Here is an 18,771-nt window from a genome sequence, read left to right as displayed (position 1 = left end):
TCCTACTAAATATGTCATGTCATAGAACTTCATAAAACAACATCCTACTAAATATGTCATGTCATAGAACTTCATAAAACAACATCCTACTAAATATGTCATGTCTTAGACCTTCATAAAACAACATCCTACTAAGTATGTCAGGTCATAGAACTTCATAAAACAAAATATTTTCTCAAATTTTATTATTGTAAATATAATTATGTAAACAATTGCAACAATTAGTAAATACAATACATAAATAATAAACAAAAAGCAAATGTGTAACTGAATTAAATAGATAAAAAAAAGCTAGCATATAGCACGGAAAATTACAAGAAAACAACATCTATTTAACAAATGAGTACAAGATGTTTTATGAGACTGTAGAAAAGATTGTCTGAATTTAGCTGCCAGTTCATAATTTTTAAAACTAAGAGAGAGTACATTTAATTTGAAAGATCACCAGGAAGGAAGGAACACAAAAGAGATATATAACCACATGGGCTAAATAGTGACAATCTAATAAATAAAAGTATTACTGATATCATTAAAGCCGTCTGGTAAACTTCAGAAATTGTCGTGTAAAGCCATAGTATATATAAAAGTAAACAATGAGACAGTTAACAAAAATAGAAGTCACACAGCCCACAATAGGCCAGTTCAGGGAGACGGTTTTTAGACGAATCTGTCATGTGACTTCCATCACAACGTGACAAAAATGTATGCATCATAATTTCCAACACATGTTTAGCAAACGGATGAAAATTTTTTATTCTATACTGCACAAAATATTTGGCAAATTAAAATCTAATAAGATGGTCACCATCCCTCAGTCGTACAGGAATCAAGATTACGTATTTACAGAACATAAATTATTTCTATACTACCCTACAGAATGACGATTATGAAAGTGCTGGAAACTTTTAATAGAGTAAGGATACAGGCATGCCTTCTATCTGGTAAATGATTTCATAAAGGTGTGCGAAATTGGCGATCTTTTCCAGTGAAATTTTATTGAAATAGGTCAATGTTTATATGCAGAAATTGTGCATACAAGATGGCTACCCCTTTTGTAGATATGAAATGTTTTGCTTTGGAAAACTTGTACCAAAAAATAAAATAGGCTGGTACACACAGTAAAAGATACAAAAATTCTTTGAAATGCATTCTATTATACTAAATCAGATGTCCTGATACAAAGTTCTGAAGACAAACAATCAAACAAGCAAGCCAATGAATAAGACAAAAACATGTTTACATTGTCACAATGTATGGTAGATTAAGAAAGCTGGGAATAAAATATAAAAACATTAAAGTAAGCTATATAGCTGCCAGTAATATGAAGGTAGTAATCCTTACTTGTGAATAAATTGTTAGAAATGAATACTTTTTGGTTCACAATGTCATATAAAATGCATACAGGTATATTCATTTAAATAAAGAATGAGTTTCACAAGAAAATTTGCCAGTAAATATTAACAGTAATGTAGCTAAGGGAGAAAGGCATTCATCTGCTATGTCTGAACAGAAAGATTGAATTATGAAAAAACATGCATTTCCTGTTTGAATGGTTTTACACTAGTAATTTTGGGGCCCTTTATAGCTTGTTGTTCGGTGTGAGCCAGGGCTCCGTGTTGAAGGCCGTACATTGACCTATAATGGTTTACTTTTTTTAAATTGTTATTTGGATGGAGAGTTGTCTCATTGGCACTCACACCACATCTTCCTATATCTATGTTATTATTTAGATTATTTTTCAAAATTAATATTCATTCTCTTCAAACAAAAGCAGCAGTCACAAAAGTTCATTTAAAAAATGTCACTTACTTAGAAAACGGTACAGTAAAAATTCATTATCACAAAATTAATATACTAAATCCCTGAGAATAAGTTAAAGTAACAAATATATCACATAGATGTAAATGGTTTCACATTTTACTCCATTAAGTATGTGTATACCTTTATTTTCATTTCTGATAATGTAAGCATATTGTGATGAATTGAATGGAGGTGACAAGTTTAGGTCTTTTCAGATTCTTTTTTTTTGCTCATTATATCACTTCACAATTAGACTCTGAGGTTTCTTTCACAAATCTGTTGAAAGAATGTATTACTCATCATCTCATGGTGTATTTTTAAAGCATATTCTCCATTCTGGAAGGTAGAATTAATGAATGAAAGCTCTGTTTAAACGAAATATAATGATAAATGGAATTTTGTTGGTACATTGTTTTTGTTCTTTATTATCTTTGGTCTAAAATTTGATTGCCCTTTTTAGATTCTCTTCATCTTTTTATTTGGAGGTTAGTGTTAAATGCAGCAAATCAGTGGTATACATATTCATTTTCTTTGGCATGATTTAATTGTTTTATGTTCCTTTCAAAAGGACTTTTATATATAATTTTCACACAATAGGCACTATTAAAAAATAAAAGTGATTCCTATTTATCTAACCAATCTAAAGTTACATGAAAATATATATTTTTTTATTGCAATTCAAAAAGACAGAATTTTTTGTCCTTTTTTTTCATACTGTCAAATTAAAAACTTCAAATTCTTTCTGTAGATTAAGATTGCAATCCACATTTGCAGAAAACATGACGCCTACTTTTTTTTAAGATCTGACCAGCTGTTTTTTCAGGTGACCATTAAGTGTTCTCAAATCAGTTCTTAACCCTTTCCTCCATTAAAATTATTTTTTAACACACTTGATTCGCATAGGATTTTTTCTATAAAAAAAAAATCATCAGGTTTAAAATAAATATGAATTTGTAAAACATATTTCACCAATGAAATTCCAGTCAGATATTCTTATGAATATCCTTTCTATATTAGATACAAATATTATCAAATCTGATTCAGATTTGTCTTAGGTAAGACGTTTCAACTGAGGCACAACACAGGAGTCAAAAGGTCTCATTATGAAGTAAAGGGGGTGGCGTCAAAAGGCGTCATTATGGAGGAAAGTTTATCTATCATACCAATTCAAATTTCTACAGTGATGTTGTTTGTAGAGCATGTAAATTTAAATATGATCCATGTAAACTCATTGATCCTTTCATTACATTTATTCTGTAAGGTTATCAATATAACAGGAGTAAGATCTTTGAATATTGTTTTATTGGTACTACCAGTGATTTTGTTTTTAATAAATAGAAATATAGCTAAATATGTATTGCTAAATATGAAAACTTATGGTCCTACAGCCTGTTGATACTATTTACTTTGAATTAGACATTGCGTAAAGTAATTTTTTTCTCAGAGTGATTGTGATGTCCTTTTACAAAATTTGTTGGATGATACATTTTGTATGACTTGATGTAATACAGATTAGGGGTTTGATAAATCTTGACTGATATAGATATTAGCACAGATGGATGATACAGATCGATTGTCATTGATTAATTTACACATACAATTTACTTGTTTCTAATAATACATAATTATAAATTAAAACATTAATACAACAAATTATGATATTGTGTAGTTAACAGTGCTGACTATATACTGTGAAGAAAAAAAATTATACAAAAAATGTATGATTTATAAAAACATCCCACAAGTTTATTTATGATATAAACTTAATATAAAAAAATACAGTATGAAAGATTACTTTACAAAAATGCCTAAAAAATTTCCTTTACAAAACTAAGCTTTAGAAAAAGCAAAATAAATTACAAAACCCAGAAATACAAAAAAAAACATATTGTATCATTATTTAAGTCAACAGTTGGATACATCTGGCTGATAACATTCCTCCAATAAACATACTCATTATAGTTGCTATAGATAAGCTATTTAAAAGTCCCATACCAGATATCCCATGTCCACTGAAAGAACAAAAAAGTTTGATGAGTATAAACAATACTGTAATCATACAACTTCTTTAAAGAATACAAATTATACAGATCTACTTTTTTTCTTATTTTCATTATTGTTTGGTTCATTTGGTTCATTTGTTTTAATTTTTTGTTTGCCACTGGCAGTTTGAAAACCAGGTGAATTATATTCAAGAAATATTCTTACTATACAGTATGGGTTTTACTCATTGTTGAAGACCATATGGTTGCCTATAATTGCTTATATCCACTTCATTTGAAATCAGGTTAAGAGTTTTCTCATTGGCAATCATATCAAATCATCTTATTTTTACATGAACACAATTTTTAGGTTGTGACTGACTGGACTTTTTAAAATTTAGTCATTTGACTACCCCAAAACAAGATAGAATATAGTCCGTTTTTACCTGTACAGCTTTCACCCTTCAGCTGGTTATCATGATTTCAAACTTTTATATTTTTTGCTTTCCAAACTTTACTTTCAAGCATACCTAATTAATAAATTTGAGAAAATAATAAAGAGACAAAAACCCGACCAAAGAACAGAAAACAGCTGCAGGCCTCCAATGGGTCTTCAACACAGTAAGAAAATCCAGCATCCAGAGACCGCCTTCAGCTGATCTGCCTCATCACACTAAACTTTAAAACTTATTGCTTGGACACACACTACATTATCTTGTAAACTATTAGAGCATCAACCTGAAGCACAGGGAGGCACTCTACTAATTAAGGTTATTCCATAAACATGTGCCATGTGCACTAGAACTGCTACCATGTGTTCTCTTTCAAAAAAAGAAAACAAATGCTACAAAACCTAAACATAATATAATCTGATTCACAAGCATTTATTGACTTTTTTGCAAATCATGAAAGCAATAAAATAAGTACCTTGTGCAGCCTTCAGCAAGTCTAGCACCAACAATAATTAATACACCGCCAGAGAATGACATTAGTGCTGATTGGCCTGCTATAGTTCCAGAGGTCCCAGACAATTGAGATGATAAACTGGCTCCATGGATGGCTGCCACAACAAATACTACCTAAAATAAAATATTTACTGAAGTTGTTTTTTCAATTACATGATATGTTGAGAAATAGCACACCATGTCAAACAATGGTTTTCAAATTTTAATTTGTTGTTACTTTAATAAAATGGGGTTAAATGATAATTGATGACTTTATCAATGGCACTAAAAAGTTTAAGAAAAACCTGGTTTGCTGACATTTTTTTAATAATTTTTAAGTGGAGAATAGGCATCAAATGAACTGACCTCTCAATACCTTTCTGTTTTTCACTTATATTTATACAGAACATACTCCCTATCTTTTATATTCAAGTTTGACAAACATTCTGTTTATGTAAAATAAAACAAGTGTCTGTGCTTATTTTATGGTTTTATAGACATTGATATTACAAATCATTTATCAAATAAAGACTTCTTTATCCTAAAAAAATTAAAAGAAAATAATTATTATTTTATGCTTTCTTTGGTTTAAGACTTACTTGCCACCAATTAGACAATCCTGATTTAAATTTGACAAGATATGGCACTTTTTGTTTCATTTTGTCTGTTATCAAAACTTGTGCTGTCACTGTACAATAACTACTGCTAGCACCTACAAAATTCAATCAATTTATCATGTCATTGTTGTTACAGTTTAATAAATTACAAGGTACAAGGTCTATATTGTATAAACAAAGAAATATATATCTTTGAGCATATTTCAAAGTTACATAAAGTTTTTCATTGTAATCATAAATTTTGAAATCAATATTCTATGTCAATGTAAAATAGTGTACAGACAACAAATATGCCTCAGACAGACTTTCAACTTTCCTTTTTACATTTCCACATTTATATCAATGAGTTTTTTATTTATCATACGAGATACAAATAGGAGACTGTTATCATAATGCACTAACGTAATGTTAAGAATGCTGCAAAATAAAATTTTTGTGTTCTTTGCAATCTTTGTGAACTTTTAAGGCGGCTCGCAGGTACAAAAATTTCAGCAAAAAATTAAAAATTTGTTTTTTCATTACAAATTTTATTCATTTCCCTATTAGTTATTACTTTATGATATGGTACAAAAAATCAACCACAAAAGTCGATTCGGTTTGGCCCCAAATAACTTTTAAAATGTTTATATCATTGAAAAAGCTCCAAATTATCTCCCTTTGGTGCAAAAATGCCATTTTTTGGCATTAAAATTGAAATACCTTTTTATAACTCATTGGTGACCTATATTTTTTATTATTGTTTTCAAATAAGCTGTACATAAACTAAATAATTGTAAAATTTAAGCAATTTCTGTAATTCAGTTCTTTTTTTATTTCGATTTTACATGTACCTCTATTTCTCCTGTTAGTTCAACAGAGAAAATGACATTGACAAAAATGTATGTTTCTTTTGGAGGCAGATTGTGAGCCTAAATGAAAGGTGACCCCATTTTTTTATTTCATTTTTCTATTAAGTATATGATAAAAGTTATTTTATAAATAAATATAGCAAAATACTATATTAGAAAAAAAAAATTAATTTATACCCGCGAACCCCTTAAGCCAGTAAAAATCAAATTTGGAACCCAACCTATACATAATTCACTATGTCAAGTCAGTTTGAAAACATATATCCCCAATAAAAATTTTTTAAATAGTTTCTCTTTTCAGGAAAACTTATTTTTTGTAGAGCTTAGGCACAGGCACTCGTCTCAGATTTTGTTTCCCTATATACCTTTATATAACAGGTATATGGGAAAAAAAATTCTGAGACAAGTGCCTGTGAGCTTAGGTCACACATATTAACCCCATATTTCATTGGAATTAGAACATGGCTTTGTTTGCAAATTGAAAACAAGCCTGTCAAGTTAGAATAACACATTTTTATATCTGATCCAGTAAATAATTAAGAAACGGCTTTGGTTCGAAATAATACTAAAATACATGAGATTTCTGAAACATTCAAGTCCAAAACTAAGTTTTCGTCTTTGACCTGAACATTTATTTTCTCAAATATTGTAGACGTCATCATTTTATCATTATTATTATTATAACATTTTCTATAATATAACTTACCCAGAAGTCCACCTACTATCAGGATCAATGGAACCTCAAGACTTCCAACAATCAATCCAGTGAAAAATGGTGGCCAACTTGATGCTTCCCACATGCTGGTACTCTCTGAATCCTTCAAATATGTGCAATAAGGAACAGAAAGGTTTACCAATACTCATTCAAATTATATTTACACCTCAATTTGTACATTAACACTCTTTATTTAGGTGTTTACATGTATAAACCTTTGGTCTATACAGATAATAAATGAAAAAAAAGTTTCTTTGTAACTTGCAGCTATGTATAGCGAAAGTACTGTAGCAACATTATGGATTTATACTGGACTACGTTGTATAGTTTATCAAATGATATATTTAGAGAGTTATTCTTAAATAATTGTGACTTTGACTCAGAGGATACACAAAACACATTCCTAATTTTAGTCTATCTATAAGGATATCTTATATAAACTGGCTCACATTGATGACTTGTCTGTTATTTTTCTACAGCTGTTTGTAAAAATATTCTGGTACTTTGATTCGAAACAACAAATAGCAATTTGGTTAGAGTTTTTAATGAACTGAAACACTTACAATCAAAGTCAGAGTAATTCACCTTTATTTGTATACAAAAAAAGTTTCAAACAAACCTTGACTTCAGTATCCCAGGGATAAGCTATTTCAAGGGTAAAGACAATAACACTTAATATGGCTGCCACAGGAATTGCTGAAGTATGATATGGAGAACCTAACACATGGAATATACTGAAATATAATAAACAATGGTGATAACACTTAATATGGCTGCCACAGGAATTGTTGAAGTATGATACAGGTAACCTAACACATGGAATATACTGAAATATAATAAACAATGGTGACAACACTTAATATGGCTGCCACAGGAATTGTTGAAGTATGATATGGGGAACCTAACACATGGAATAAACTGAAATATAATAAAACAATGCTGATAACACTTAATATGGCTGCCACAGGAATTGTTGAAGTATAATATGGGGAACCTAACACATGGAATATACTGAAATATTATAAACAACGGTGATAACACTTAATATGGCTGCCACAGAGATTGTTGAAGTAGATATGGGGAACCTAACACATGGAATATACTGAAATATAATTAATAAACAATGGTGATAACACTTAATATGGCTGCCACAGAGATTGCTGAAATATGATATGGGGAACCTAACACATGGAATATACTGAAATATTATTAATTCGTAAATTTTAACAAATTTGATTCGTTTAGGGATAGTCACATGTTAAACTATATTTTCGAAGGTAGAGAGAAAACAGCGAATAGCAAAAAGCATATTGACCGGCAAAAAGCATATTGCACGGTTATTTTTAGAATATCTAAAAACCGATATACTTTGTGACGTCATGTAATGAATTTCAGGATATTGTTTTACGTTTTGAAAAAATTGATATCTGTGATCGATTATTTGACGAAAAAAATCTTCAAATACATAACAAGTCCAAAAAAAAGTAAATGAAATAACAACTATAAATGAATATGTTGTTATTGTCAAGGAGACAATGTTATATCTATAAAGTTCCAACAAACCTAAATGACGATTTTGATACAAACATGGTCGGACATTAATGATATAACAAATATAGCCTTTGTATAAGGTCAATACAGGATATATCGACTCAAAGAAGTATATCGACCTCGGACTTCGTCCTCAGTCAATATACTTCTTTTAGGTCAATATATCCTTGTATCGACCTCATACAAAGGCTATATTTGTATAATACATGTATGTATAATAAACAATGGTGATAACACTTAATATGGCTGCCACAGGAATTGTTGAAGTATGATATGGGGAACCTAACACATGGAATAAACTGAAATATAATAAACAAAGGTGAAAACACATATTGTGGCTGCCACAGGAATTGTTGAAGTATGATATGGGGAACCTAACACATGGAATAAACTGAAATATAATAAACAATGGTGATAACACTTAATATGGCTGCCACAGGAATTGTTGAAGTATGATATGGGGCACCTAACACATGGAATAAACTGAAATATAATAAAACAATGCTGATAACACTTAATATGGCTGCCACAGGAATTGTTGAAGTATGATATGGGGAACCTAACACATGGAATATACTGAAATATAATAAACAATGGTGATAACACTTAATATGGCTGCCACAGGAATTGTTGAAGTATGATATGGGGAACCTAACACATGGAATAAACTGAAATATAATAAACAATGGTGAAAACACTTAATGTGGCTGCCACAGGAATTGTTGAAGTATGATATGGGGAACCTAACACATGGAATAAACTGAAATATAATAAACAATGGTGATAACACTTAATATGGCTGCCACAGGAATTGTTGAAGTATGATATGGGGCACCTAACACATGGAATAAACTGAAATATAATAAAACAATGCTGATAACACTTAATATGGCTGCCACAGGAATTGTTGAAGTATGATATGGGGAACCTAACACATGGAATATACTGAAATATAATAAACAATGGTGATAACACTTAATACGGCTGCCATAGGAATTGCTTAAGTATGATATGGGGACTGCCACAGGAATTGCTGAAGTATGATAAGGGGAACCTAACACATGGAATATACTGAAATATAATAAACAATGGTGATAACAATAAGAATGCACAGATGTAATTGTTGTTTTTAGATTAAGACAAAACTAATGCAATATAATCCAACTTTTAGATTAAGGGTACAACTTTACATTCATATTTATATTTATTAGACACCAACATTAAATCTATGCACCAACATTTGTTGGTATCAATTAAAAAAAAATCCATCATGAAATAATATCCTTTATACTTCTAACAGACTGATAAGTTAATGGCTTAGTGAAAAATATACAATATACATACAACTGATATTTTACTGGTTTGTTTGGTTTAGTTAATGACATCAAGGTTGGTTCCAAGACTCCATATAACAATGCCCCAGCTAAAGTTCCAAGTAGTGTATACACTGTAAAAAAGTATTTTATCATAAATCACAGTTGTGTCTTGATGGATCCTTTAAAAAAGCAAACTTGAGTCACGTGACTTGAGTACACATTTTGTGTGAATCTATAATTCCTTAAATAAAGTTCAGAGTGAGTACTTTTCATATCAGTGAAAAACATTCTTAAATTTGCCTTACTGTCATCAAATCTCCAATCACCAATGAATTTTCCTTGTTCATACATAAGTTTCTAATTTAATAATGTAATAAACTGATGACAATGTAACTTTGTATTTTTCCCCCAGATACCATTAAATAAACTGGTGTTCCAAAATCCAGGTGAAAAAATACCACAAAATATTGAAGTAATCACAATCATGTTATCCCATTGTAGCTGTAAAATGTTGTTTTTTTTTTAAATTTTTACTACCAAATAAGTGACAAATTGGTTAAAATATATTAAAATGTGGGATTAGGTCTTTGGTTATTTTGTATATATTAGTTCATCTTATACGTATATACTATATGTATACTTTTATACATTTTTCCTGTTAGTCCAATATTGTCAATTCAAGATGATCCTGTAAAAGTGCTTGGTTTTATATCTTGACTCTATTAATGCATAAAAATTTTAAATAGAAAATGGCATTAAAAATTACCTCCCCACAGATTCTTTATCTACATCTTAATTGCAATCTTCTATAGAACAAGATGACATAATAAGGAGCATATATATACTTTACTTACCAGCATTCTGTGTACCTGTACCAAGCTGAGCAAATACAACACCTGGACACTGAAAAAAATGTAAATATAGCTGAAGTTTTTATCTTATAACTCAAAATAAATCTGAAGTGAAGGAATCAGTATGTTTTCCTCAATATTTCATCTGATGTCATTTCATAACCAATATATATTCTTTTACAATTATATTCAAATTTGAGCTTAAATATAGATTTATTACAATATTTCTGAATTTATCAACACATAAAATAGCCATGTTTTCTCATGACTGAATACAAATTTTGAAGCATTCTCCCAAAAAAATCAATAAAAGCAAAGGAAAACTTCAATATATCTGCAATCAATCTGTAATGTTTCAAGTTACTGGATGGAAAACTGTTGGAGGAGTTGATAACACAATGTTGGTATTGTCTTTTGTAAACTTTGCTGAAAATGGAAAAGTTTTTAAAAAAAAATTAGAAAAAATTGCAGCTGCACAACTTCAACATGTGTTTAATCTTTCTGTGAAATTTCATATTGATTGAAAACTGTAACTGTGAGAGAAGTTGATTACAAAAAATGGTCTAATCTTTGTAAATATTTGTAAAAAAAATACTATAAAGATCACATGTCTGGAAAAAGGTGATGACCATTAGGATAAAACCAACTATCATCTCAGTGATAACTTACTGTTCCACCTAATGCCATTCCAATTCCAAGGATGAAACCACCTAACATCACAGTCATATAGCCTTTTCCTTGTAAGTCATTCACCAAAGTCTGTCTAGCACTCAGGAATTTCTGTCTGGTAAATGGCAGCATAGACAACACAGACATACAGAACATACCTAAAACAAAGAAAACAAGGTTATACAAGTATACAGCTATTGTATGGATATCTTCAAACTTCTGAGTATTAATTTGTGATTTTGTTCAAGCTCTCACATGAAAACGTCTCTTCTATGGTTTATTGAATTTTGAAACACTATTTAGATTGTACTACCTTCATTATTTTGGCTATTTGTCATATTAATTTCATTTATTTATTTAAAATTAATTCCTTAAAATTTACAATTTTTTGCCATTTCAGTACACTTGCTAACCTTAGTCAATACAAATCCTTTGATTTTTTTTGGAATTTACATAAAACACGGTACCATGCATACATTTCATTGGGATATATGTATACGTACATAAATGAATAGATTAACATTTAGATAGAAAATTCTATCTAATAAGAATTTTCAGTCAGGTAGGGGAGGTGGAGATGTTAGGATGTTAGCACTGCTTAGTAGGCATTTTGTTTATATCGCCATGTCAACAAAAGGAAACAAGAAATGTATCTTACAGTTAGGAATGTCAACTCGGTGAAGATTTACTACTCGAGTACTCGTTGGATTTACCGAGCGATACTCGAGTACTCGCTTAGTAAAACATTTACAAAATGGAAACACAAACATCCATTGTATGTGTTGTGGGTTGTTGTCTAATGAACGTAAAACCCCAAACAGTATTACCTAGGACTAGATTATAGTCCAAAGAATTTTATACCATAATTAATAACTAATTTACTATGTGTACTAATTATACAAACTGGCAATAATGTAATCAAGTAATTAATTAATATCTATAGAAAAATGATTACTCAAACAGTATTTGGGAACTGTGAATAAACAACACATTTAATCAAATTCATGATCACCAAGGGTGATGATTATAACTTACTAATGAATAGTCTAATGCCTTTAAGCATTTTCTAAGGGTCGATATTGGGTGCAACGAATCTTATTTAAAAAAAAAACAAGAACATGTCTTTTTTCTACGGGAACTTGGACTTCATGGCTTTATTTTATGTGTTATGTGCGTATTTTGTTTAAACTTTTTTTGTTAGGTTACTAAATACAATACTTCTGATGATAATATATGCAGAAGTGTGAGTATGCTGAGATCAACAAAAATTGAAAGCCTTGTAAAATAGCTCTTGTTCATAGCCTAGGAATTTTAAATTACAGTTAACCGCAAACATTCGTATCGTATTTTATTTTAAACAAAATTTTGTTCATATTTAATTTCCCGGTAGGCGCTCTCAATAACAACATTTTTTGTTAAAGTTTATGAAAGCAACAACAATCTAACAGTAAGCTGATTAGTCCAGTATCATTTTAGTATTCGACACTCGGTTCTACCGAGCGATACTCGAGTACTCGAGTACTCGTTGACACCCCTACTTACAGTACATATCTACTCATTTTATATTACTATTAACTTTGTTCATATGGTTAGGAAAATGACACAAATATCAGGACATCAATTCAACAGGTGCTAATAGTACCAGGCAACAATGTTTTATTTGAAGTTCTCAACTATCTGTTTCCAGGCACTGCTAAGATGTCACACGTAAACTCAATTTGTAACCCTAAAATTGTCAATTGATGTTTGCAAATATTAAAAAACATATTTGTATTATCTTCTAAGTAACAAACCTGAAATTACAGCTGATAAAAACATCTTCAGCATAACAAATCTCTTCATGGACATTTGATCAACTACAACTGATGGTTCAAATACTGTAAGGACAAATAGTTTTGTACATGTATTATATTTAAAATATTTATTATAATCTAGATATATTGCAGTAAGATTATCATCACAATTATCTAAACTCACATTTATACTTTTGCTAGGATTGGTATTGTATATTTAAATTTATATTTTCTATCAGTGGCAAAGCATATATGGCAATTAAAATACAAACATTGAAAAATATTTTTTTGTTTTTATATTTTATATCATTCAAACTGTCAGAGAGAGCAAATTAACCTTCTGATATAAGTGGTTGAACTTTCATTTAAAAACAACAAAATTGACTATGCTAATTTTATATGGGTTTGTTGATATTTTAAAATAATATGTGTGTTTCCTATTACATCTTTAAAAAAAATAGGGAAGGCAGATTTTTTTGTTATTTTACCATTTTTTTTACATTGAGTTTGTGGGAGTGACATTCTGACTTTAACAGTGCTTTTAGAAAAATGACAAAAAAACTTAAGGGTAAAATTAAGAAAGGAAATGGGGAATGTGTCAATGTAGGCTTTTATTTTTAGCTTAAAAATAGGGAGGATAGCGTAATAGGAAACACACATATTTTTTTTATTTTTCCTAAGAACTAGAGAATGGAATGAAATAATATTTTCTTACATACCAGTAAATCATAAGCAAGAGAAAATTCTGACATCAAGATATCATTTGTAAGTAAGGTAATATCATTTGTAAATAAGGTAATATCATCTGATCATTCTGATGCAAAATAAAATCAGGTATTATTTTTATTAATTATACCTTTACTAAATATTTTATAGCATTTGATGGTTTATCTTTTCATCCTGATTACACTCTATTTTACTAGAATTTGTTTTCCCTTTCTATACTGTCAGACGGTAAAAATAATGTCTTTTCATTGCAAAATCTCTGAAAATCCTATTAGGCTGCTTTAATTTTTTTTTTTTAATCCATATATCAGTTTGTAATTGCTTTCATAAATAACTTCAAGCTTACCTCTTCCCTTTTCAATAACAAATCCAAAGATTTCTCCACAAATAAAAACTGTGCATCCAATTAATATCCCTCTGAAGGAGCCAACAGAAGGTGGTGTTGATTGAGTCTGTATACCTGTCATTCTGTTAGAACCAATCATGGTGCATCACTTTCCCCTTAAATATAATAAATTTGTCTTCAGAAGATAATAATTATGAGAGTTTGTCTTTAAGAAACATATAAGTTTGAACATTGAAATGTCTCAACTGCTTTACTGAAAATTAATGACTACATTTTTATTTAAAATCTTTAAAATTAAGTTCACACTGCAGATATTTCAAATATATATACATTTATCAATGATCTAAGAAAATAGAGTCAAGATAGATAAATCTTGTCAAAATCACTATACCACATTATATAGTTGACCTAAAGCTTAGTAAGCTATAGTAATTGAGAATTAAACATGTTACTAGTAAATAATATGAAAACTATGTTGATCATGAAATGAAGATCAAGGTCACAGTCAAATAAAATATGCCAGACAGACATACAGTAACTGAGAAACTATCCTTATATTGAAAACTTAGCCTTGTTCAATTGAAACCATGAAAATTATGTTCCTGACAAACTATCATCATCATGTACACCTTTGCAATCTTTCTTTACACCAAATTAGTTTTTTTCAATTAATTCCTTAAATTGCATCCCATTATTGTTTTACAATAGTTTCTGAAGACCCCTTATCATTTTTAAATTAGTTTTAGTTATGACTGTTTGAAATTGTTTTAGCCATGGTGGCCATGTTGGTTTGATGACGTAACAAGGTCATTGGATACATAATACGGGCCGCATAATACATTGTTCAATCCAGATATATGGCAAGCTGTTTTACTATTCATTCTAACTTCAAGATATCTAATAAAATTTATAAGATATCTTATATAGCTTATGATTTATCTTAAATAGTTTATTAAATACCTTATATAGTTTATCACGTTTATATTGTTTATAAGATATCTAATATTATTTTCTTTAAAAGATATCTTATAAGTTATACTATTTGACATTTCTAATAAACTATATGAGATATCTTACAAAGGATATAAGATATATTCTATAAAAAATAATATTAAGATATCTTATTTAGTTTCATATAGTATATGAGATAACTTATATAGTATATAAGATATATTATATAGTTTGTAAGATATCTTATATAGTTTGTAAGATATCTTATATATATATAGTATACATAGTATATAAGATATCATATAGTTTATAAGATATTATATATTTATCATATGTTTAGTAGTAAATACAGTAGTTTTGCATATGTGATAAATAGCCTGCTGTTTAATCCATATCGCGCAACTTTGATGCGCACCCTTTATCGCATACCCTTTATCACACCCCTACTTTTTTTTTTTTTTTTTTTTTTTTTTTACATAAAGTCATTTTTGGTTTTTTTTTGCTTAAGAAAAATTTTCCTCAAAATAGGTAAATTAATTGAATGACGTCATTGTTTGGTATGTGACGTCACGAACGTCGAGTTTTCATATTGTATGTGACGTCACGAACGTCAAGTTTTCATATTTTTTGGCACACTAAATGCAACTATGAAAAATACAAAACACACAAATTAATACAATAATAAACAGAATATTTTTAAAACAACAGCACGCAAATTGTAAGGTAACGTACCAGGTGCTTCGTATAAGTAATTGAGCAGTTCTTTTAAGGCCTTTGAAACAAGACAAAAGTAGAACTGAAGGTACATGTAACCCAGTGCTATATGGATCAGAAAACAGTTCATATAATATAATACTCCTCTGTTGAAATATATAATAAAGTGTATAATACATGGCAAAATCCGTATCACATGCCCTATCACCCTCGACCAATATCATCCCTCGGGCCTAAAGGCCCTTGGACTGATATTGATGTCTCGGGATGATACGACATATGATACGGATTTTGCCATGTATTATTCTCTATATATCAAAAGATATCTTATATAGGTTATATACATCACCCCTAGTTTTTGGTGGGGTTCATGTTGCTTATTCTTTAGTTTTCTTTATATGTTGTGTCATTTCCATGGAGTTGTCAGTTTATTTTCAATTTATGGGTTTGACTGTCCCTCTGGTGTCTTTCATCCCTCTTTTATATTATATCTTATACAGTTTATTAGATATCTCATAGTTTAGAAGATATCATAATATTTTCTTTATAAGACATCTCATAAATTATATGAGATATCTTATAAACTATATTAGATATCATATTTAAACTAATCTATATAAGATATCTTATAAAGTATATTAAATATCAAAAGAAAAATATATAATAAAAGTAATCTTATAAACTTAACTTAAGAAGATATTTTCAATGGAAATTGTGCCGTCTCAATGCATTCTTTATAGCACGAAAACCCATGAGTCCAAAAATAACAGTAACATTAATTATTTGAGACCTCTGATGAATCATGATTGATAAGAATATTTTGACGAATCATGATAAATTTTTAGTCAATTAAATAGATGCAAACAGTAGCAAAAAATGACCATTTGACAACTAACAATAAAGGACATTACTAACCTCTTTATATATGAGATATCTTAAATAGTGTCTATTGCCTATAAACGTATTTACACTTTTGGTATTTAGCTGAATTTTGTCTCCAAATGACCTTAGCGCGTCCACTTGTATTTTTGTCCATCTGATGAGTTAAGCCTTTTTCAACTGATTTTTACAGTTCGTTCTTATGTTGTACTGTTATACCACTGTCCCAGGTTAGGGGGAGGGTTGGGATCCCGCTAACATGTTTAACCCCGCCACATTATTTAAGTAAGTGGCTGTCCCAAGTCAGGAGCCTGTAATTCAGTGGTTGTCGTTTGTTTATGTGTTACATATTTGTTTTTCTTTCATTTTTTTTTTATTTAAATAAGGCCGTTAGTTTTCTCGTTTGAATTGTTTTACATTGTCTTATCAGGGCTTTTATAGCTAAATATGCGGTATGGGCTTTGCTCATTGTTGAAGGCTGTACGGTGACCTATAGTTGTTAATGTCTGTGTCATTTTGGTCTCTTTTGTGCTGCATGGTTATATACTGATATGAACTCTTGCTTTATATGTTTAATGTTGTGTGCATGACTCGATATGTATGTTTTGTTTTACTTGTTGTTATGTCGGTTTTAAAAGCTCTTCAGAGCTTATGTTTGTAATTGCTTGCTTATACCGACTCTAAATAAAGCTTTATGTCTATTATGTCTTATGTCTCTTGTGGACAGTTGTCTCATTGGCAATCATACCACATCTTCTTTTTTATATTAGATCGCCTCCGAATAACCTTCTGACGTCAAACAACAATCACTTTTTTATAGCGACGTCAAATGTTTTGAATTGTTATGTCAAAGTTTACGGGAACCTGTGTGATTTTATGTAATGGCGGACAAATTTGCATACAAGTGTAAATACATCTATAAACGTATTTACACTTTTGGTATTTAGCTGAATTTTGTCTCCAAATGACCTTAAATCGCCTCCAAATAACCTTTTGACGTCAAACAACAATCACTTTTTTTATTGTGACGTCAAATTTTTTGAATTTTTATGTCAAAGTTTACGGGAACCTGTGTGATTCTATGTAATGGTGGACAAATTTGCATACAAGTGTAAATACGTCTATTATTATCTATCTTGAAATTTTAATAAATAGTAAAACAGTTGCCATAAGGATTTTCTCACAGGCACTTGTTTTCTATCAATGGGAAGATCTACTATCCCTATATATTACGAGACATTATAGAGATTATAAGGGATACTAGGGGGTCTCATTGGGGGGTTCCGATCCCGGATCCCGCTTACTGTTTTGTCAGATTCCCGTATCCCGCTTACACTATGTACGTAAGCAATTCTCATTTTTTTGTCATTTCCCGGGTCCCGCAAGACATCATTTCCCGTTTTCACGCCACAATAATTTGACTTTCACGTGTCACTCTTACAAAAAATCGACAATCCCGTGTCACGCTTATACCCCAATGAGACCCACATACTATAGTGAGGGGGGATAGGACCTTTATCGGGACTCCGGGATCGGGTGTTTTTAAGCTCGGGATTTCGGGATTGACCCTTTCGGGATCCGGGAATCGTTTTTTTCGGATTTCGGGACATCGGGATTTACTTTATTTAAATTCGGGACCTCGGGAATTCGTTTTTATAAGTCCGGGATTTCGGGATCAGGACCCCTCCTATCCCCCCCCCCCTATAGTAGATCTTCCCATGGCCATGGATAGAAAACAAGTGCCTGTGGATTTGTGGCTAAGTTTAAATTTGGGAAGTCGATTAGAGGATAAGATTTTGTAAAAGATTATAAGTCTGATATTTTAATGACCATTGACTGTGCCAGTATGAAAGAGTACCTGAAATGAGAGTGAGGGAGATTCTGGGTGCTGTAGCAGTCACAGCAGTGTTTGTTTACTAAAATTACTTCCCTTGAACAAAAAATAATCCAATCACCCAACTAAAATAAATAACACCAAACCCACCACATAAAAGTTAGGTTTAAAGAAAGGTGGATAAAATGATTAGTTATTTTAAATACGAAAATAATCTTAACAATAATTTATAATC

At 30.2% G+C, this 18,771-nt stretch overlaps 1 protein-coding gene across 2 annotated transcripts; it reads right to left on the bottom strand.

Annotated features, from left to right (window-relative positions):
* Positions 1-168: 168 nt before the first annotated feature.
* LOC139517649 (thiosulfate transporter TsuA-like) lies at positions 169-18,639 on the bottom strand. Of its 2 annotated transcripts, XM_071308925.1 has the most exons (11): positions 18,561-18,639; positions 14,159-14,313; positions 13,087-13,170; positions 11,294-11,451; positions 10,628-10,676; positions 9,802-9,904; positions 7,526-7,640; positions 6,898-7,009; positions 5,326-5,438; positions 4,710-4,861; positions 169-3,812 (listed from the first exon to the last, which is right to left on the bottom strand). In XM_071308925.1, the coding sequence occupies exons 2-11, from the start codon at positions 14,295-14,297 to the stop codon at positions 3,701-3,703; spliced, it is 1,137 nt and encodes a 378-aa protein (XP_071165026.1). In that variant the 5' UTR covers positions 14,298-14,313; positions 18,561-18,639; the 3' UTR covers positions 169-3,700. The 2 variants fall into 2 exon arrangements, with proteins under 2 accessions (XP_071165026.1, XP_071165027.1); XM_071308926.1 differs by lacking the exon at positions 18,561-18,639 and having other exon boundaries at positions 2,213-3,812; positions 14,159-14,320.
* Between the last annotated feature and the right edge of the window lie 132 nt (positions 18,640-18,771).

The sequence above is a fragment of the Mytilus edulis genome, chromosome 3 (genome assembly GCF_963676685.1).
Source record: "Mytilus edulis chromosome 3, xbMytEdul2.2, whole genome shotgun sequence".
Lineage (NCBI taxonomy): Eukaryota > Metazoa > Mollusca > Bivalvia > Mytilida > Mytilidae > Mytilus > Mytilus edulis.
Note: the sequence above shows the minus strand (reverse complement) of the source record. Positions and strands in the feature narration are given on the sequence as shown.